Consider the following 23,333-nt stretch of genomic DNA (forward strand, 5'->3'; position numbering starts at 1 on the left):
TTCTATTAGGTAGATATTTTCATGTTATCAGGCAATTATGAAACCAACATAATACCAGAAACAGCTACATTGTAGCTTGTGTGTGTGTGTATATATACATATTTATTTATTTTTACACACACACATGCACTCTCAGCAGCAGTGCGGTGAAGTCTTGTGGCAGTATTGGTCTCTTTTCGTTTCATGTCGTGTTAAAAAAAGAAAAGTGAGAGAGAGAGAGAGCATTGTGCGTAGTGCCATGGCATGTGCATTTGCTGCCTTTAAATTTTAATTTAAACCTTTAAATTTTGCTCTATGTAGCCCAGGCTTAACAATAAAACTATATAGGAAAGATACACAGGAGCACACTCAGTTCAAATCAACCGGATGTAGACAACACTCGCGTCGCCGCTTGAAGGAGTTGGGATATAGCAATGGTCTCATGGTGTAAAGGTTGAGGACAAACAACACTGGTTGAGAGGAGGGTAATGTTTAACTACTTGCACCTATGCTTTTATAATGTGCTGACACAAAATTCTTCAGCATTGCCATTTGTTGGGCGTGTTAGTAAACTGACATGGAATATTTAGCGCCAGCGAACTAGGACGGAAGGGAGACGACACCACAATGTGCTAACTTCAACAACTTGAACTTGCGCCGGTGTATGGGCCCTGCCGGGTTCTTGCAAAGCACAAAGATAAAGATGTGCGAGAGATTATTGAAGCTCAGGCTATCTGTCGGAATAGTGATAACATGTGTTAGTGCTCCTTCGATTGACTTGTTAGATAAGGAAATGGCTTTTTTGAATGGTTAAAATTTGGATGAGATGGCGCTACTGGGCAGGGGTTAAATAGGAGGGTATTTCCTGAAAATCAAGTTGAAGTTAGCGCATTGTGGTGGTCGTCTCCCTTCTGTCCGTGTTCACTGGCACTAAATATGCTTTACAAAATTCTTGTGAGAAAGCATTCCTTGAGAGTGTTGTATCTGGAGGACAATCCAACCGCTGTCCGCCAGTTATTGGATCTTGCCGTTGAGTGCAGGATTCGGCCGACGTTGAGGAGGATTTTTGAGAGAAAACTGGAGGTTTATTTACATTATTTACAGTGAGAATGCAAACAAATTAACAGTAATAAAGTAATTGATGACCGGCAGCAAGTCGGACGCTGCTGCCCGTGGCAAGAAGCCCGAAAGAGATGAATGAATGAAGGAATGCTCTTCTTGGCTCCCTGTCTCTCGCTTTTAACCCCTTCAGTGTCTCGGGGTCACGTCAGTTTTGGCCAATCGTCGAGCCCGCTCAGATGTCGTCATTTTCGGCCAATGGTAGTCGCCCGTGCAAGTGCAGTCACATTCGGCTCGGGGGGTCGCTCCATGGGCTTCATTGTCCGAGGGATGACTTGCCACCGGTATTACCTCCAGGTATGCAACTGCCGTCACAATCGGCAGATGGTGTGGTTCCGAGGGCTTCACAATGACTTACAGCTGGCGTTCCCTCTGGGTTTGCAAGCGCTCAGCGAGGGGAGACGGGTTGTTTTCGTGCGACCTTTCAGAGCTGCAAAGCAGCTTTGCTCGGGACCCAGGTTACCTGGAAATGTGCCAGGCTCCCGTTGCACTTGCGGGAAAAGTCAAGCAGTGGGACAATAGCTCCGCATGCGGCGCACGAGGTGGGTGGGGGTCACCAACTTGTCTGGACGTGCTGCGCCTCGGGAACATGGTAGATGCACTTCTGCGCACCTTAATTGGGTGCGACGGCGATTCGATGTGGTCTGGTGAACTCGAAGGATGCCAGGAAAAGGGCCCGTAACTAACAAGGGATACACCATCCTCTTTGTCTATGTGTACGACATAAAACCATTTCAACTTTCAGCAGCCCTTTAAGTAGTGGCCAAGAAATCTTAAGAGGGTATGTAGTAATCTTACTACACACCATTCTTTATGCGCCTGACCTTTGTAGTTCCACAAACTTGCTCCTATAGAATGGTCAGCTTCCTTAGGGTTCTCTTGTTATTACTGGTCATAAGTTTACCATATAAAGTCGAGTAAAGACCACAGCGGTGTGAGAGTCGCACCCATAAATTCACAGCCCAAAATTTTATAAAGGCGAGCTTGAAAATGCAGGGCAATAAAGTGCAAGCCCTGATGTGAGCTAGTCTGTGCAGTGTCTTTGGGCATTGTTGTGAAAAGCTTTAATGCCACAGACATTTGTAGTGCCCGAATGGCATGGAGGATGCGACTGTATTCGCAAATGTGCTGCTGAATTGAGCCAGAGTAGTGGCGACAGTAACAGTGGTGGACTAGACGAGCACCAGGAAGACGATAATGCTCACTCTTTTCCTACAAAGGAATCATGGGAAATACGCATGGGCGGAAAAATTGGACTGATGTGGGCCACTCCCATGTCAGGGCTGCACCTTGTCAAGATTCGGAAGAAAAAGTGCTGCTTTTACAGAAATACTATGTATGTTATGCTGATGTCATGGCTCCGACGAGGACAGTGCTAGTAATCGCCTAGGAGGCTGATGCTGTTGCCAAGAAGCAAACGTTTGTTTGAATTTCTAGGCTCTTAGGTGTGTGTTGTGCCTGGACGATTGAGGCTATACGTTTGCACACTGCACTTATTACTTCAAATTCTCCTCTTTATAGGTGCTGTTTGATGCTTTAGGCTGTTCTGTAGATTTGTTGTGATTGCAGAAGTTTACGAATTGTATAGCAGAAATACAATTTGATGTGAGCTGCTTGGCTTCATTTCAAACAAGCAATCCTCCTTGCAGGAATGCGGAAGGGAACACTGTGGTGCACGTGGTGGTCAGCGAATCAACTGCTCATGTCGCTCAGATGGTCAGAGGCCAGAAGTCTGCTAAAACCAGACCCGTATTAGTAAGTAACACGCTATCTTTTGTTTGCAGTCGCATGTTGTGCAGGATCAAGGGCTTGCTTTAATAAAAATGAATGGGAAATTTGTGATGTCATGCTGGAGTGGTATAATATTCTTTAGGAATGGCAGATACGCCTGTTTTAATGAGTGCAGAAGTTTGGGTATGTCAAGAGGGATGAAGAGGGAGGCAGTTGCTAATTTCATTCAACAACTTCTGAATCAGCTCCCCGGAACATCACAAAAAGTGGTAGAGGCTGGTTGATAGTTGAATAGTTCAACTGTATTTGAAAGTAAATTAACATTTTTATTTTGTGAATTTTCCTGCAGAAGTATAGTAGCTAGCTGCAGAAAGCACCAAATTCAAGAAAAGGCATCTGTCACGTCTTGTGTTTATTTTTAGTCTGAACGTTAGAGGGAAGTTTGACACAGAAAATTAGCCTTTCAGCTGGTAATGTCGTTTTTCTCTTTCTAAACAAATGCTATGAGTGGCCTGAGGGAGTGATCTTGCCAGGCTTTGCCAAATCTAGTTCTGTAATATATGTTGGCTTCAATACAACATAGATGACAAAGACGATAACACAGTGTGATTGTATTGAACTGTTATCATTTTTGTCTTGATCTGTGTTGTACTATAGCCGACATGTAACCCTACATTGTCTGCTACTAGTTCTGTAGTGTCTGTGATGAGGCTTGGCTTTGGTGAGTGTATGCCTAAAGAAATTGGGTCGATTCATTCACTCTTGTCATTTGTTGCACTTTGTCTGGTTTCAGCGAAAGTCATATCGGCGGCCTTCAGGTCAATATAATGCTGGGTACCGGCCAAACCACCTCCTTTCCAAGCTCACACGGTCGAGACCTCCGCCTACATCCTCTGGAGGTTGGGCCTTTTTTAATGCAATTCCTTTTGTGTGTTTGCGTAATTTTAAAAGGGTAGTTGTGCAAGAATGGGCTAATTTTTCTTGCTCATGAAACTGAAAAGCTACAGTATTTTACACCTACAACAAAACACATGCACACAAAAAATCCCCTTCATGTGCCATTTCATTCTGTCTGTTGATAACCTTGCTTTAACACATTCCTTGCATCTTAAGAATCATTAAAAATTTACAAAAAGAAAACCAGCAACAACTAAACAAAAACAATAGTTATATTTGTCGATAACTTCGTTTTAACAAATTCCTTGCATCTTAAGCGTCATTAAAAGTTTACAAAACAACAACAACAACAACAAAAAAGTAAGCGATTAAGAATTTCAGTTTTTCTCGCTTGTTACAACTAAAAATGTGGACTCCTGAACTTAACCCTTAAAGGTTCTTCGTGTAAGGAAATGCATCTGACTAAAGAGAAAAAAATCTGGACAGGTCGGTACTAGTTTATAATTAGGACCAAGAGTGCGATGTACATGAAGGCAAGCAAGTGATACCAATGTGAAATTTGTTTCAGAAAAGGGTTTATTGTACATGTCTTATGTTGCACGCGCCACAAGGCAACGCCGTAAATGCGACATGGGATTGCAGTTAGATCAGTCACTATAGGACAGAAACGAGAAAGGTGTTAAACTTTTTTGTAAGAACACTGTGCAGCATTTTCTTTTTTTAAACATCATTTGTTATGTTATATTTTATTATTTCTTCAGTAACTGAGCTAACTTTGTTGCCTTGCAGGCACATTTAGTGCAAGACGCTTATATTAAGCCTTTCCTGCAGTTAATTTCTAGTTAATGGTGCTTCTGTTGTCGCTTTCTTTCATCTTCATGATGCTGTTATTTTTAATCATGAACATTTGATAAATGCATGTGCAGTGTGCTTGAATACACTCAGCTACTTGCTGATCATGCCTGATGTAGATTATTGTTCTTAAAAAACAAAAAAAAGGAAGAGAACACACTACGTGTCCACATACTACTAGCAATGCAAACCAATGTCCTGACGTCTATGTTCCGATGCATTCTCTGGTGCCCTCTGCACATACTATTAATCAATTTTGCAGCAGAGCTACAATAGGAAAAGCCTTGAGCTGTCAATAAAATTTTCTTTCTCTATTCAGTAATTTTCTAAAAATCAGAGAATAGATCCCTGTACAACTACCACCTTTCTTAGTTAAACCCTTTGCCTTATGGAGAAATCGCAAGGTTAACAAACAGGTGCGTTGCTTCCATGCTATGAAAACGTTTGGTGTTCACTACACAGGTACAGTAGAATATTGATGATACGAATCTCTCGAGATGGCGCAATAGATTCATGCAACCCGTAATTCACAAACTTCTCAATTTGGTCAAAATTTTCATTTCTAATTAATATTTTTTTCTGCAGTCCTAAGACTTCCTTTATCTCATGGCTAAATATTACAAAGAAATACAAAGCAGAATATAAAAAAAAATTCACTTTTTAATGTGTTGTCTTGCAAATTAGGTAGAAACTTGGGCTTTGGGAGGTGCTTTCGTACTGCTGATCGCGCCATGTTGCCACGTTGGTATCACCGTAAACATGAGAGATTGGAGCTTCAGATTGCAGGGCATTTCTTGATGCAAAAATAAAATAATACAAAAGAAGAAAGAAAGCGAACACGAAAAGGGACAAGTACAGCCAAATCTCAATAATTCAAACTCGAAGGGGCCGGAAAAGTTGTTTGAATTAAAAGAAGGTTGAATTAGAAGGACTTGTTCTTGAAGTATCCTTGCACCATAGCGTGATGCACAAACGGTGCGAGTCGTCAAATATCACAGCGCACAAGCACACAGTCAGTGAGGACCCCGAATCTGCCCATGCTGGCCAATGCTTGCTTCCCGAAAAGGCAGAAAACGAAACTTCAGGGAGTGGGCTATGCTGGCATCGGGCCGGTGTGAGACCATCAAAGGGGAGGGAGTTATGAGGGAGTTTAGAGGGAGGGCAAGGGGAGCGTAGTTGCGAGGAGGATGGGAGGGAAGCAGATTTGCTTTCCTGCCAGCTTGATGGATGGTGCTAATTACCTCTGCCACTTGTTACTGCCACCAAAGCAGTGGAGTTGCCGAGGCCGGACTGGGCCTCCGCCGCTGCTTCCCTCTGCGTGCTCGCGTGCTTTTTCCTTTGTCTGCTGAGAGATTAGCGCTGTGTTTATGTTCTTCGTCCTGCATTCTTAATGTGAGTCATGTGTTGTCAAGATGACGGAAGTCATTGCCACTGATCATAATCTTGTTGGTGTGCTCCCTTCTGTTGCGGCGTCGCCGCATTCAAAAGACAAGGAGAATGAGGTACTGGGTGTTATCTCCACGTCCTTGTTTTCAGGGTCTGGCTCGTACAGAATTGGATGTGGTGCACAGTCTCCAACAACCTTTCCCTCGGGATGTCTCGGTTTAGACTTGCTATTGTAAAAAAACAAGCACGAATGAGACCCAACCAAGCCGACCAAAACAAGCGCGAGTGTGAGCTAAGTGAGCAGATGATAGTGCGAAACAAGTTGTCCGGCTGAACCAGATGCGAGTATGAATAGAGCGGTCAGGCAGGTCCGCTGAACACCAGTTTCCCGTGCATAGGTCACTGTCGGGGCCGCCCTCATTGGTCTCCTCTGCTCGCAGCTTGCTTCATTGCGGCAAACCGTGAAAAATCGCCCCAGGACTTATCCCTCCTGTGGCGTGTGTGTTGCCAAAGTGTGGCTGGGGCATTACGGCGTTGACATTGCCATTTGAGAGAGATGAAATTTCCGCTGCAGTTCTTTTTCTTCGCGCAGTGTTGAGGGGTCTCTCCTATGCTTTTCCTCTATCGTCTATGGCGGGGTCAAAACACTGCTGCTTGGAGTCTCCGCTGCCTTTCGGCATGCTGCTGAGAGCATTGTGGGAGCATGGTATGTTTGAGTTAACCATTGCAAATGCTTGCGTGTTCGAATTACCGGGTGTTTTCGTCCATTGGAATACACATAACTTTGATGGGATCACAGTGTCGGTTAGAATAAATCAGAAGTTTAAATTAAGCATGTTTGAATTAACGAGATTAGGCTGTAGTGTCACAATTTGTGACAGTAGTCACGTGGCAGGCAGCGAGTGCCCCTATTGGCTGACATGTATTGTGGGGATGCGTGACTCTTATGCGTCCCCTGGTATGTTGTTTTCCTGCATAGCTCCTGTCTCCTGTAATCCAGCTTCGCTGCAAGGCTTGGTGCCCACGGCAGTTGGTGTGGTTGAAGCGCATTGCGAGAGATGGCGCGAGTGTGGCTGTGCTAACGCCACCTAACAGCGAGGTTACGTGGGCACGGAAAAGAGAAGGCTCTTCCTCTTTGGCTCGGGGTCGGCAAACGGCGTGAACGTTCTGCGTGTGCGCCGATCCATGCTTCTGCGAAACCGTTTCGCGAAGCCTCGTTCGAACACGCCCCCGTTCATGTGACCGTACGCGCAAACGACCAGGCGTTGGTGTCCAGCATGGGGCGAACATATTCGCTCGTTATCCTGTCGTGGTGAGTCAGACTTCCGCGATTTGTCGCGCACCCATCGGCATGTTTTGTGGATAGCAACTCGGCTAGCAGGCATTATTATGAAAGGTGCAATAAATGCCCTTGTCATTGTTTGCACTACTGTGTTGTCGTTCCTTTGTCCCAAAAGCACGGATGAGAACTCCACAGTATTTAAATACGTGACTCACTTGTTATGCACACAATTTGGTAGTAACAAGCTGCCCACCTTGTGTGCTTTGAGGCTGACAGTTCAAGATCTGCCAGGTATCTCAAGCTTTTTTTGTTGTTGCGTTCTAACTGATGCCTGATGGTAATAAGGACACGGTTTGTGCATAAGAAAGTCTGTACTTTGCGATGGCAAAGCTATGTCGTATTATGCTATCTGACGAGTGCAAAGGTAGAAAAGTTTGAGTGAAGGCAGAGTTACGTAAGTTGCCCTTGCAACAGGAATGTGACTGGTGCATTGGCACGGCTCCTCCGTTGACCTGAAAACGGCCAGTGCCGGACGCTGCCACCGTGCTGATGCCTCCTCGCAAGCTCCACTGGGGATCATAAAGCAGCTCGGTTGTTTGTATCATTCGCTCTGACTCGAAGAGCGGCTTGCAACATCTGAACTTTAGCACGTTGTAGGCTAATGGACATGGGCTAATACTTTTGAACAATTCGTATCATCCCAAAATTGGTATCGGGCATGATCATATCACCGAGAGTACTGTATAATATCCCCTTGAGATATGTGAACACCGAGACAACACATCAAAATCTCAATTAATAATGAGAATAATGACTTTTACTATGTATTGCATACATCTTAAAGGGCCCCTCACCATGTTTGGCCATCTTTAAGAAACAAGTGTAGCGTATACGTAAACAATCATGTCAAAAGTACTGTGGTGCTGGGTGCCGTAAAAAATGCTGAAATTTCAAACCAAAAGCCATACTCGTTCACTCTTGAGGCAACTTGCTGCCAGCCAGAGAGAAATGTTCACATACACAAATTCCTCTTTGCAGTGCATGTTTCGTCACTAACCATGACTAATCATCCAATGCAGAAAGTACAACACTGCAAGAAAGGAGGCTAGGCTTATGCCTCAGTACGTCCCTCGGCTCTGATATGGGAAGAGACAAGGAAGGGATGCCACTTGTGAACATTACTGCCACTTGTGCACATCCCGCATTTGCTGCGGGATGACAACAGGTCAATAAACAGGCGGCTGCTACTGTAACAGTGCGAGACACCAAAACAAATATGGTGGCCGGCGGAGCAAGCCGAACTCGCCGAATGCAATTTTTTTTTTTTTTTTCATGAGTACATTATGCGCATCGAAACAGTTTCTTCCGTATCACTAATGATTAATATAGTTAATATCGTCAAGTTTGTGGTAATAATGTAGCCATGTCCACTTTGAGGGGACAGAAACAGAGATGGGCACGCTTAGGTGCCAGTGACATAGAAATGCATGGTAGGCATGCTGCGAAAACTGCGGCATTTGTCTTCACTACTATCCTGATATGGCACGTTTCTGCTAAGGATGGGCGAATATCTTAGCTGTTTTACAAGCGTTGGCGTATGAATGGGGTACACTTTTAATGTATCAATGTAAATGTGGCTGCTATTGTTGCCGTTCATGATTTGTTGTGTGCCCATGAGTGCAGACGAGAGGAATCGAAAGGCATCTTTTTTGTTGTTGTTGTTGACCACAATCATTATAAAGCCTACAAATAATGAAGCCAAGGCAAGTTTGGTTGTAGCATTTTTCTTTTTTTTTTCCATGGAAGTGTGGAAAGAATGAAAGGAATGAAATGGGGCGTCTGCTTAAGAATCTGTTTTGTGCGTGCAGACTGCTTGGTATGTCTTGAAGAGTCGTTCGCGTAGCATTCGACATATGGTAAGTGCGTTCATAATTAGCAAGACTTGGCACACGACATATCGCTGCGGCAAGTTCAGGGTGCGATCATTACGTGGGAAAGAAAAAAAAAAGAATTTTGACGACAAAATTCAGGGGGCCAATCATTACGCGAGTGCGATCATTATGCACATAAGTACGGTGTGCATTGATCACTTTTACGTCTCTACACAGCTACGTTACATCTACTTAACGCTATTCATATGCATTGATCACTTTTACGTCTCTACACAGCTACGTTACATCTACTTAACGCTATTCATCCATCGATCACTCTATACCATTTCTTCGTGCTCGTGGCCATACCTGGCCCTTGTGCCACTAAACACTGTACATCATCAAGAAGAATAACCAACTTGAGGCATATAATTAGCAAGTGGCTGAGTGTATTCAAGTACACTGAACATGAATTCATGAAATGTTCGTGGTTAAAGCTAACAGCGTTATGAAGATGAAAGAAAGTGACAACAGAAGCACTATCAACTAGAAATTAATTGCAAAACATTTTTTAATATATACATTGTACATTGCATGCGCCTGCAAGGCAATAAAGTTAGCTCAGTATTAGCACATAACTAATAAAAGCTACATAAATTCCGAGAATTGTTTACTAATGCGTAAGCATTGTTCGGCCCATGTGCGTCTACCCATGGCATTTTTGGTGGCAAAGAATGTTTAGGCTTTACTAGAGAATTTTCAGATTTTCTCGCTGCATCTGGCCCCTTCAGTGTAATTATATCAATTCAGCCGTAATGCCAGGCAGGAGTGCGCCTCGACGGAGCAGAATGGTTGAAAGGGAACACCAGCTGCTGCAGTAGCCCGTGAGGCATTGCGAGAGGGGAGAGTGCATCACCGCGATGCAATGTCACTCTCGCTGTTGCTCTTGCAAACCTTTGTTAAGCATGCGTTCCTTGTCCACATTAGCTCTCGCTTGTGTATTGACTGCTCTTTTGTAAGGCCTAATGAAAATTTGGAGGACGCTTAAGGTTCACCTTTAAAAGTGGAATGCGATAGCATTCAAACATCCCTGACTGCTTCTCACGCTTCCCAGCAACTGCAGCTTATGTAACCGTAATGTTTACCAGGAGATGCTGGCGGCGAACGCCGTGTTTGAAGGTGAGCTCTATGGTAGAAACGCAGCCTCGTGCGTGGACCGCGATGTGGCGGAGGCGTGTACCATATGAAGGGGTTGCAAGGAACCTGGCGTGCCGCTCTATGGCCTTTGAGATTTGCATGCGCCGACACATGCGAATCTCGGAGGCCATGGTCGCTCTGTGAATGGTAGAAATGTTGGGAAAGTGGTTTGTCTTTGAGTTTCTTCATAACAGGATTATGTTTTCATGTATATTCAAATTACAATCTGACGCTATCATGTCTGTAGGTTGTAAGTCGCGCTTTGATTTTTCTGACGTATTTTACTTTGAGAAATTCAATTACTTCAGTCACTTCTTTATGCTACATGGAGGGCCTGCGTGCTTGGGCATGCATGGTTTGGAATGAGTTTTGCCAAAACGACGGTCAACGCTGGATGGGAGGCACCGACGCCGGAATTTCTACAACACGGGGCCCTTAACGCTATTATGTTAAGCGCCGCCAAGTTTCTCAACACACTCGCTTGCTTCCGAGGTGTTAATAACTTGAAGGATGCTCAGCAGCATTCAATTGGACATTGGGCCACCCCTAAATCTCAAGTTGGCCCACCCCCAAATCCAAATTGGTCCAACCCAACATTTCAGTTGTGCCAACCCGAAATTTCAAGTAGGCCCATCCTGAAATTGAAGTAGGCCTATCCTGAAATTGAAGTAGGCCCATCTTGAAATTGAAGTTGGCCCTCCCAGAAATTGAAGCTGGCCCACCCGCAAATTTCAGTTGGGCCACAAGTTGATCCACCCCTAAATTTAAGTTGGCTCGCCCCCAAATATTATAAGTTGGCCTATCTCCTAATTTAAGTTGGGCCACCCACAAATTTCAAGTTGGCCCACCCCAGATTTCAGTTGACCCAGCCCTTGCTCTAAGCTCTCCCATGCATTTTGTAAAGAGCTGTATCTATCTCTATGGGTATTCTCTTTTTATTTCATTCTTTTGTTTTTGTTTGTTCCTTATCGCTTAAAAGCTATCAGTTATCTACATTTACACTCATAGTGATGAAATGTCTTAACTTTGCAAATTACGTATTTGTGTGCAGATACAAGCCATTACACTTTTCGCTTGAAAGGGCTGGGGAGTTTGCCAAAGAATGCTTATGCAATAAAATAAGAGACAATAAAAGATAAAATTGTATATGTGGATTGGCCGCAATGATATCGTTGTTGTTTATTTTGGGCTTCGAAATCTTTGCACTTGGGAGTGTTGCTAAAATACTTGTGGTACACAAGGGAAGACTGCAATGTTTCATTTGTCTGTGCCGTGAGACAAGTGCAAACAAAGTAAATTTCATAACAAGAAGGCAAAGAGGAATTGAACAAGTACTGTCTTTTATTTGAAGCTACTGCTTTCTATAATGGAAGTGAACCAGACTTGTGACAAATGTACTGTGTTTTTACACACATAGCCCACCCTAACAAATACTAACTCACCCACACAAGTATAACGTTTGGAAAAGACAAAGAAAATTGCATTTGTAACTGTATACGAAACAGCTCAAACCTTTGTGAAGGCAACCTGGCAAAGTTGTCATTGCCAAGCGAACCTTGTGAGGAAATGTGATTTGTGTGTTCGATCATTAAAGCTTTCACTGCTGTTTCCTCGTTAAACCATTGGGCAAATTCATAGCAATGCAGAGCACATTTATAGATGAATAGTGGAATTTGAAGGTTAACGTTTATTTGCAACTTGCTCGCCATCTTTAAACATACCTACTTAATTCGTATCAGCATGCACTGGAAAATATGGTAAGAGGGTTCTTCCCATGATCTCTGCTTAAGTGCTGTGTCCTGATTACCCAGTCTTGAATGTTGCGTTCTAGTATTTTTTGAATGTGTATGACAATACTGAAAAATGAAGGTCCTCTCTCTTTCTCTCTTTCTTTTTTCTGCCTACACAAGTATATGGTAGAAATACCTATACATTGTATACCATTTGTAAGTATTGCATTCTGCTTCTATTTGATTTTAATATTTGGGATATAGAAGCCACATGTTTAACTTTGGCCAGGAATCTGCTTGCTTTTAGCATTTTTGAGTATCCTTTTCTTCTTTTTTGAAGTGATAAGTAGTTGCAGTTTAACTGCTTTTATGCCTACTACAGTCGATCCTGGATGTATCAAACTCAGATATATTGAACAGTTGTAAAATCCCTTTGGAAATTACAAGCAAAATTATACCAATGTACTACTGTACATCAAACTCCCTTTCACCGACACATTCGGCACATCAATTGCTGTGCCATGCTGCACCCTTGCAAGTGCGCTTCTCCTAATGATTGTGTGATTACTTCTCACGTCATCGTAAATATTTAATGCCGACAAATTTGAAATGGAATTGTCAAACAAGATACTGAATGTCATACAAGATATTGAATCTGAAGGTCAGTATATGCCATGGAGGAAAAATGAGCACGGTGCTCTCAGTCTTGCTTGCAGCTCATGTGGATGGCTTATGCAAACTGTGGCTATTTGTTAACAGCAAGAGCAAGTCGCCACTGTTTAAGAATGCGAAAGGCCTTTCGGTCTGATATGCGTTCCACAAAAAAGCATGGATGGCACTCAATATTTTCACCGAGCGGTGCCGGTGCGGGATGCTGAACTGTGGGGACGCTCTGTGCCTCCGGGTTTGTCTTGTTGTGGACAGAGGCATTCCACAAGTGGCGAAAACGAATCCGACCCCAACCTCCACTTGGACATATCTTTACATTAGTTTGAATTTAACAAAACCACCAGATGACACATCCTCACCTCACGGAAATGCCCATTGTGGCAGTGGCGGCCAAGACGTTGCTGTGCGATTTGCAGGTCCACGCTGAACGCGTTTCATTCGTGTTTGCGCACTTGGATGTTCTGAAAAGATGGATGCCACTATCGGAACTAACAGCATGTATGTTGTGCTGGCAGTCACCAATGCAGGAACCAGAGGGGGAAGGCAGAAAAAGAAGGGACGTATCGGCCACGAGGCTTTGGAGTGCTGAGTAGCACGGATGAAAAAATGCGCATACTTTTTAGGATGGTCAAGAAGCGAGAATGACCGGTTCCAACAAAAAGCCGATTCTGAAACCCTACAAGTGTGCTCATGGTGGTATGGCATGTATCCATACAGCCTAGTTTGCCTCCAAGGTGCATGCATTTCTAGCGTTTCTTAATAAAAACGCACAACAAGCACTTCAAGGCGTGCAAAGTGCGCCGCGGTCTTCCGTCAGAGTGACATAGGCTTAGCGTTGTGAAGACCATTCTGCCGCATGAGTGACTTGCAACGTTCATGAGCAAAATATAAGTTGACTTCTGTGCGGTCGACATGGCTTTCGAGAAGAGAATCGGCACGTCTTCACGATCTCTGGAAACTCGGATATATGCGGAGATAAGCTTCAGATAGGCATATTTTGTATTTCGAATTATCAATATATTGAACTGTTCTGCGATCCCCTTCGAGTTCTTTATATCCAGAACCGACTGTATTTCTTTTTTTTTGCATACAGTAGGGTGTTGCAAGTGCTTGAATAGCAAAATAAATTTTGTTTTTGCATTTAGAAAGTTGTGGGCTGTAAGAAACCAACAGGGAAAGTTTTACATGGTCCAGTAAACCGGTTGCCTCTTTTGTCTGGCATATATTTATTTTTTGGGCTGATTACTGCATATTCAGGTGCATTCTAAATGCATTGTAACTACTAGTTCACACAGTGCTTGTGTTGTGTTAAATACCTTTCTCCTCACTTTTAGTGCTCAGTTAGGGACATTTCGAATCCATAGAAACCAACTCACCCAGTTTGCTTTTGTCAGAGTTTAAAGTTTAATGCACTTAAATGCAACAATATAATCAACCTATTGGGATAGATTATCATTTGCAAATAATGAACATGCTGCTTCTGCACTCGGAGCTTTATGTGAAACTATAGACGCCAACTTGCCAACCACTTTCCCGTGTTATCAGCTATGGTGTAATACAGTATCGCAGATGCATTGCTGTAACAGTTTCGGCCTCTGTTGCTGCACACTAGTTAGTAGTTTGTAGTTCGGTCCAATATGTGGAAAGTTTTGTACTTGTTATGGTTGCCAACAGCTGCTGCTTCACTGGTTTTCGGCAGTGCACTGTGTCTTTTTCCCCTTTATGATGCTTTGTTGGTGTAATTGCAAGCATATTGTCACAACTGTGACACTATGCTTGCAATAAAATGTGTTGTTTCATTGAAGTTTTCTTTCAGTAATGCGGAAAACAAGATCAAAAACCCAACCCTTCTTTCGTGCTTCTAGTGATGAACACTTGTGGCTTTTTATTTATTGATTGTTTTAAAACTGGCTTAAATTCCTGCTGGCAGCTGCAGTGCTGGTGCAGCAGTATGCTATATTGGGTTTATCTTTTGTCGTGAAGCATATTCCAAGTGTATTTTCTTGCTTTATTTGGACTTTCATATGCCTTCACAGACAGAACAACATAGCTGGGCTAGTTGGTAATGATTCATCATAAGAATGGAAGCATGGCACGAACAAGGACGAAGAAAGAAAATTACTTGGGTGTTAACTCCCAACTGTGCTCGGCTATACAACATATGCACCTCTTTATTTGCATTGTGTGTGTGCAGAGGGAAAAGGCTAAAGAGACAGTGGAAAAAAGAAAAGCTGCATTATTTAAATGTGTATGGATGTACAATAAAGTGACTGACATAGCGGCAACGATGAGTGAAATAATTATACTTGAGGCCTACCACACAAAGAATGGCGTGCAGTTATGCATCAGTCAATCACGCATGACCCTGAAGTAATAAAAAAAAAATTTTTTTTTTAGTATGCACCAGGGCATACAAAATGACTGTAAGCATGGCAGACAATCTTCCAAATGAATTGAAAAAGAAAATTAAGAAGTGAGTAAGGGATCCTTGTTCAGTGGTTTTTGTTTGTCTTCTGTAATGTTTGTCAGTTTGTGATCGCACAACAGGTAATATTTATGTGCAGCCTATACATGTGACGTCTCGTGTAAATGAGAGTTCATTTGCTGCAGCATAAGACATTAGGCTTGGACAGTAAACTGTACATCTGTGATGACGTTGTGGCAAGTAAGAGTCTTGGCTTCTTTTCTTTTTCTTTTTTTTTGGTTTTCTTGTGAAGACAACGCGTGTTCGAACCTATTAATACAGTTAAACCTTGGTATGATGAAGTAGGCAAAATCGGCAATTGGCTTTGTTTCGAAATTTCATAATATTGACTTTCGACGTTTTATGCAAATAATTACAGGTACCGATTGACTTTTCTTACACAAATGGGGCTGCAGAATTTACCGAATTATCAGGCAATCGAGAAAAGCAAATGTGAATGATAAAACCATTCATTTTGACGAATTTGGGAGTCTGTGACGAATGATGCGGTTTTATGCCATGGCGACAATATCTTCACGTTCGTGGTACGATGTGAAGATATCGTCGAAGCCAGCCACGCTTTCGCATATGCACTGAGCCGTGCTTAGAGCCATGCGCAGCCACGGCCGGCTGAGACGTGCGTGCGCTAACTTACCCCTACTTGGCCCCTTGTACGTGCTTGATCGGGTGAGCTCTCTCCCCTTCCCCTCTTTTCCTTTGCTCGCACGGGAAGGCGATACTTGTGAAGGCACCTTCTTGTCTTACCCTCACACACTTTCTCTCGCACCTAAGGCACTAAGTGCGCAAGGCACAATAGCATCTTATCGCACTTGGCCTTTATACGGAATATGATCCACTTCGACGGTTGGGCTGCGAGATTTGAGAACTGCATTTGCAAGCAGCAGCTTGTAATTCAATCATTTGACCATCTGCTTCAGCTGAAATTTCCATTTATTGTCTTGGCGTTCCTTTGCGGTGGAAGTGAAATTTTGTTGTATTGAAATTGCAAACACACATTGTTATGTCTAGATTCTAAATACATGGTGTTCTGTGGACAAGAGGTTATGGAAAGTTAAATAAATCGTTATAGTGTCACGTGGTGGTGACGTTGAAGAACACAGTAGCAATACTGTGAAGGACAAAACTAACTTTTATTGGGCGAACCTGTGCCCACAAAAACAGGCTACACTTATAGCAAAACGATAGCGGCGAACACGATCGTCAGCTTTTATACAGCAGTCGTCGAATGTTCCAGACTAATCGTTGGGACCCGCGTGCCTTCCACAAAGTTCTACACCATTCGCGTTAGGCGATGAAATCAGATAACATAAGGTTCGGCGGCAACAGGCAGTGGATAGAAGCATCGATAACTTTCCAGAAACTTCGGATGAATGCAGGCGCATCCCGCGCTGTGCGATAACATTTGTTAGGCGGCGGAATGTGGTCGCCCGATAAAGATAAGTGCACGTGTCAATATTGAGAATTTCTTGATATTGAGGATCGTGATATTGAGGTTTAACTGTAATTTTACTGGTAGGGATGAGCTATGTAGCATTCTAAAGGAGTCGGACTGAACTTAAAGCAAGTTTAGAGCAATTTTGCTGCGCCACAACAGACCAATTAAAAGAAATTGCATTGAAAACTATGACTTGACACTGATGTACCAGCATTAGTGTCCTGGTGCGAAATGTAAAAGATTAAATGTTTTGCCTTCATTTTGCCTTACGACATCTGCCTCTAGCCTTGAAATTTACACATAATTGAGTTTTGGAAGGATGCTTTATCTGCCTAGGATCTAGCATTTATCTTTAGTGTCCTTTTTGAAGAGCTAGTACCTTTCCTCTGTTCTTTGTTCCTGTTTTTATTGTGCCTGAATTCTTATGCTTTGTATGCCTTTGTTTGCGATCAGTTTATTCAGTGATACCATCAGTCTTCTTGCTGACGTTGAACCTTGGCTATTTTTTCCTTCCTTTCCTATCAGACAAGCGACGACCAGGCTACGAGCTATACCATCCACCACAGCAAAGAAGTTTTGGCACAACATCCACTAGACCAGTGCAGAATTCACACAACTGGTCTCGGAAAAGCTCAACCACCAGCCAGTCCTCAGACATAGCAGTCAATGACAAAGTGAGCACAGCAGCATTTCATTTCAGCTTCTGGGACAGGGATGAAGTCTTTTTGTGCCAAGCATTATTCGATAGGGTGTTGAGAGGTCCGGAAGTTAATTCTAACTTGCAGAAGTTATATAGCTGCCGAGTATATCCCCTTTCAGATGAATGCACTCTCAGAATTCATAAGCACTTTGCAATTTCATTTCATTTCTTTAAACGGCAAGTACACTTTTGTGGGCCAGAGAGGAAAATTTTATTTCTTTATGCAACTGTTCAGAAACTACAGTTTCGGCTCGTTTTCATCTTTTTTTCCTTCTTTTTTTATTCATGGGTTCCTCAAGTTATGGAAGTGCGCTGAAACCTTAATTTAACAAAGTTGTAAGCTACAAGCATGTCTAAGCTAAATTTTGTTATTGAGGTCGCCATGTTTTGGCAGTCCAAATAATTTTTGTTAACATGGTCAAGCATTTCACAGCTTTCAGCAAGAGCTTGTGCTGTAGTTACAGAATGCGAAAGCCCATGTCATTGTGTGACATGCCCGTTAGAAATGCATAACCTGAAGTGCCACAGGAATAGTATGAGCTTGGTATGTGAAGGGATAATGATCTGAGTGGCCGACTGTTGAGACCAAGTAAGCTGTGATAACAGGCTGCATAGAGTATCATTTTCCATAGAAATGTGCCACCTGCACTGCCATACAGCATGTGAAAACTCTGTGCTGTTCAACGAATCTCAAGAGCATACAATGGCTTCACAGCTTCTATGGTAGTCACCACTGCACGGACCATCTTTTTCAGGCCTGGGCCCAACTGAAGCGCAATAGTGCCATGTATTGGCCTGCACGAGCCCGGCCTGGACCTGTCGATTCAGCCATTAGCCCTTGAGTCTAAATGAACCATGGTCGAGTTCTTGGTTATTGCGAAGCTGCAAGCTGAACACACACAGCTTATTGGTGTTCGATGTTAAAAACACACACATGCAATGAGTAGAGAGGGAAAATGGTGAAGAAGGCTGGTGACTGTCACCGAGCGGGGCACAACGCCTGCTAACTGTTCAGGAAGGAGGAATTGCAAAAAGAACTTGAAGATTATTTGCAAGAGGCAGATTTTCACTACATCAGGTTTTTTGCAAGAGTTGTTGCTAAAAAAAAATCGTAAAGGGAACGTACATCCTGTGTTGACAATGCTTGCATGTTAAAATGTAATATGAACGACTGTACTACACTTTCCAAACAGTTGCGTGCCAATGTATAGTGAACACATTGTTGAACTCAACACTTCCATACTCACCACTAGCTGTTTCATCTCACTTTCGAACCTTGAGTAATTTATTGAAAGGTGCAATGATGAAACTCAAGCCAATAAACTTGGTGCGAATGTAAATTTAAATATGCTAGTCTATTGGCTTTTAGGAATGCCATAATATACTTCCACTGGAAGTTACCATTAAATAGAAATTGGTAGAAGATGCAATCTTTATTGCTTTTTAATGGCATCAATTTCTCAGTCAATAATTTAGGCACCCGTGTTTCATAGCACGAACCAGTTTGGCTCTCTCCACATTTGTTTCAACACGTAGGCTGTTAAGCACATTGCATGTACAGCATAGGCAATGTAGTTCTTTTTCCATCAAGTTGGGATATGATATGCTTTTTGTTCATTTAAATCGCAAGGGACCTGCATAATGCTAGAAGAACAAATACAAGGCAGTGAACTCGGTGGTTGAGCCACTGAACGTGTGAGAATATCATTTAAAGATATGTGCTGAGAGATAAAATTTTCTGTGTTCTGTTTTATTTTCCATATCCATTTCATAAACATTGTGAAATTTCGCAGTATCCGTGTTGCCCTAAAGTATTTATCTAATAACCATGGATACTTGATAGTGTAAATTTGATTACTTTGACTAGTTATGTGATAAACTAGGCACAATATTCAGCTTGCTTGAACAAATAATGAAGAAATGAAATAGAAACCAGTAGCGAGTGCACAATATGCCGTTAACACACGAATTAACTTGTGAAATAATATTCCAAAATTTATTTGCTGCCACTTTATACAATTACTTTAACCCTTTGAGGGTCATTTTTTTCGCCATATGCGACCGCCCAAGGTGGATTTTTTTATTGCAGATTCCAGTTCTTCTTAGGGACTTATTTAGAAAAAGATTCACCTTAATTTTTCTAGGGTGACCATAAAGTGAGAAAAAACATATTTTGTGGTGGTATGTATGTACTTTTCATTCATGAATAACAACAATAAAAAAGGAAATAAGCTTCTAAGAATAAAAAATTTGATGCATTGATAAACACATAGTTTAAGGCTTTGAAATTGCGCACACGAGAATATTTCGCAACTCTCGCCCATTCCTGCTCTTACACTAATATTTACGTCCGTAGCATAATCGAACTGCGTAGGTGCATGCACTCAAGAAAACTGGTCGTGTGCCCATCAAAAAAGCAAAAGGTGTGACAGATTTCCGCTAATCCATCTTGTCGCCAACCAGAGGCAATTAGTTTTCGTGAGTATCCAAAAAAAAAAAAAAAAAAGCAACGGAAACGCATGCATGGCGGCATCCTTCGTATGCGCACCCTTGTGAGCACTTAATGAGCGAGAAACAAGCGGTAGCCCTTTGAGTGATTCGTAACGAGATAGCCATCAGTTTTGCAAGCGAAAGAAGCGAAAACAGCCCCCGGAACAAACCGCCGCCCGCCGGCGCGTGCGCCAATGCGCGAGCGGTAGTGTATAGACGCGCGGGAGCAAACTAGCTCTAAAACAAACCATGCAACAAAAACCGAGTGGGGGGCGCATGAAAGAAATTCTCTGTATTTCCACATAGTGGCAGCACATGACAGAAAAGAAAGACTTAGGAAATTGGCATGCTTTTTAAACATACAGACGGCGCCGTAAATATATGGCATCGACCATTTTTGGACTTGTTCGCGATGCCGTATATTTAAGTCATTGACCCTCAAATGGTTAAGAACACATTTAGAAGTTGTTTCATTTCTGTCTTTTAATTAAAACGATCACATACAAGGCAACGCAATACAAAACGGCACATCAATGACTCCTGCCAAAAATATACAGATTTCAGCGAAATGTTAGTTGAACCCCGATATAACGAACTTGTACTTGCAGCGGAAAACTGTCTTAAATTGTGAATTTTGTTAATTTGTGGTTTTAAAGTTTGAGCATTAAAAACAACTTCACAAATTCCCAGATCATTCCGAGCGGATAATATCTTGTTAGTAAGCACTTAGAAAAAAATAGTGAGAAGGTCGGGCTATAATAGCGTGGTTATGAGCGCCAGCACATGCGATGCAGATTGCACCGAGAGCAATGCATTAACGTGGTTCACGGCGTTCAAGATTTGCATGTTGCGATGCGCAGCGCCGTAAATCTTGGATGCCATCGCTGACTGCGTTTAGTGCCTGCAGCAGGTGCCCACATATTAAGAACAGAAAAGTAAAAATGCGGATAGTGGTCCATAGCCAAAAAAAAAAAAAAAAGTCAGTTGGAGCATTGATGGTGATAGCAAAGTGACTTACGAAGTAAGATTAATAATTTTATCAGTGTCACACGTGCTCAGGCAAACATTAACAGATCTCACTCGATGACCACGAACTCGCAGTCACAACGCGAGTGAGCGCTTTGTGTCTTGTCTCGGAAACTTGAGGTTACATGACTGCCAAGACTATATGTGCGGGAGCAACACAGTGTTCTTGGAAGCACCATCCATTTTGGCTTGCTGCGGAGAGATTACCGCCAAGATCTATTCGGCGCATGGCTTGCGCCTGGACACGCGCAAGGAAAAGGCAGATAGCTACGTGTGTCCTGCCCCCCCACCCCCCCTGCCCCCAGTGCATGCTTGATCATGTTAACGTGCGTTTACTCCCTCCTCATCACTTTTGCGCAGAAGGAATCGTGAGCCCTCATGTTTTTCGCAGTTGTTTACTTACCAATGCGACAAATGGTGCAGCAGTGTTTCCTGCCTACCGCGTCCTGGTGCACTCACTTTGACATCGGTTTTGCCGCTCAAACTTTTCATGGATAAGGACGCTTTAAATAACTTTTGTCTCAGCAGCCACAGTTTTTTGTTAGATTTTGCTAGCCCAACAGGCTCCAAGTGCATGATTAAATTGGCCAAAAGCTTCGTTAAATGGAAACTGTCGCGAAGTTAAATGACATGTCTTTTGCCACAAGTTAAAAACACACACAAAAGGAAGACACACAAAGACATCACAGGCAGCACTTCCAGCTAGTTTGACTTGGGCTGTGACCCATGAATATATATAATACACATACACACTGAATATATATAATACACATACACACATGGGCAGGCCGTTCACAAATCTGCGTTATCCAGCAGTCAAACAATCTTGTTTACGATTTGTAGAGCGCGATAGATGTATCGCTAATGCAACTTGAACCTTTCTTTTTTATATAGTAAGCTTCCATTAGCTCACATGCTGTTTGATTTCTACTTCTGCCAAGAATCTTAATGTCAGAAAAACGTGGTTCGCACATGCAGGCCTTGCAGTGCGCTGGCAAATGGGCCACGCCATCTTTCATTAGATTTAGTTCGTGTTCCCTGGCTCGTTCATTTATGCAGCGTCCAGTCTGTCCTATGTAGGACTTGCCGCACTCAAGGGGAATTTCGTACACCACCGCCGTGGCGCATTTTACGTAGGACATGCCATGTTTCTTGCCACAGCCTTGCGAACTGGTCTCCTTGCGAGTGGTTCTCGAACAGAGTCGACCCAGTTTGACAGAGGCAGAAAAGGCAATGGGTACGCCATACTGGCCTGCCACCTTCTTGAGGTTATGGGAGACCTTATGAACATATGGAATCACTGCAGGTCTTACGGTTCTGGCACTTTCTTCCTCCCTTGTGGCCCTGGTACTGTCACATCTTCACATATCTTCACATCGAGAGTATGAAGCGAAGCCAGCCACGCTTTCACATCTACTCTGTCCCCATGCCTGATAGTGTTGTTGCGACTCGGGGGTCCAAAGATTTGGTATGTCCTTTCCTTTTGGAGGAGTGAGGGAATGTAGGGCTGGGCCCAATATCCAAGATGTTTTACACACAAGTTTATATTATATATTTACAAGAGTTTCAAAGAACCAGAGAAAAATAAGTTCATGAAGGAGTTGTAGCAGCCGATGACTCCCAGTGTCCGCTTCGTTTTTTATCCCCTGTGTTCTCATTGTTCAGTCGCCTTCCCCCAATCCGGCGTCAGGAGACGGATGACATTAGTTCTTACCAATCCGGACGTTTGTTGCACTTTCTCTCCAAAGAGAGCTTTGTCCAAAACTCATGCACATCGCTATAGTTGGGTACAACTTCAGCAAAAAGTGGAGGCCCCACCCAGATGTCCGAAGCGTGACAGCCAATAGCCTCCGCAACTAAATTAGTCCCGCTCAAAAAACCGTGCTTCTGAAATGCGTGAGTCTCGGTATAAATACTTTTGTAATTTGATGACTGGTTTGGTAGAGCTCTCGTGATTGGAATGCTACAGCACATGCCGGAGCGCGAGAGGAAAATAACCCCGTGCCTTCTACAGCGCTGCGCATTGTCTGCGCTTTAGCTTTACTGAAAGGAAAGAAAGTAGTAAGAGCTGCTCTGCATGGCTTTTGCGCTGGTTTACATGTACACGACACATTTACTACTAATTTTCCGAGCTTACAATGAATGAGGTGCTATTTAACAAGTACATCAAAAATGCATTTATCGAGACCATTACAAACCTGTGGCGAGAAGATGATCGAGGCAGGAAAGGTGCAAAAAATGCCTCATTCATCGTTTTAAATAAATACTCTTGGTTTTAAATAGCGTAAAATTTATATTTTCTTTTGGTTTTCTGTTTTCACAAACATATTCAAGGATGTGGCAGTCTTTTTTTCTATCCTTATCACGTTTCTAAAAAAAAATAATTTTGTACCCGACACAGTCACGAACACGCCCGCTGCTAACAGTAGGCACCAGCCTTTGGCAAACTTTCCTTGTCGTAAGTTCACCTTGGAGCAAAGCGAA

The 23,333-nt window shown here is 42.9% G+C and overlaps 1 protein-coding gene across 8 annotated transcripts in view; it reads left to right on the forward strand.

Moving 5' to 3' along the window:
• Positions 1–23,333, forward strand: part of LOC126536294 (uncharacterized) — a 151,192-nt gene that overhangs the window by 16,824 nt on the left and 111,035 nt on the right. For 7 of the 8 annotated variants that reach the window (XM_055073925.2, XM_055073931.2, XM_055073928.2 and 4 more), the window contains 4 exons: positions 2,748–2,853; positions 3,623–3,728; positions 12,225–12,260; positions 17,159–17,307. In XM_055073925.2, the coding sequence (XP_054929900.2) occupies positions 2,748–2,853; positions 3,623–3,728; positions 12,225–12,260; positions 17,159–17,307 (397 nt within the window). The remainder of the gene's footprint in view (positions 1–2,747; positions 2,854–3,622; positions 3,729–12,224; positions 12,261–17,158; positions 17,308–23,333) is intronic. The other variant, XM_050183200.3, reaches the window with a different exon arrangement.

This window comes from Dermacentor andersoni, chromosome 4 (genome assembly GCF_023375885.2).
Source record: "Dermacentor andersoni chromosome 4, qqDerAnde1_hic_scaffold, whole genome shotgun sequence".
NCBI classification, from domain to species: Eukaryota; Metazoa; Arthropoda; class Arachnida; order Ixodida; family Ixodidae; genus Dermacentor; species Dermacentor andersoni.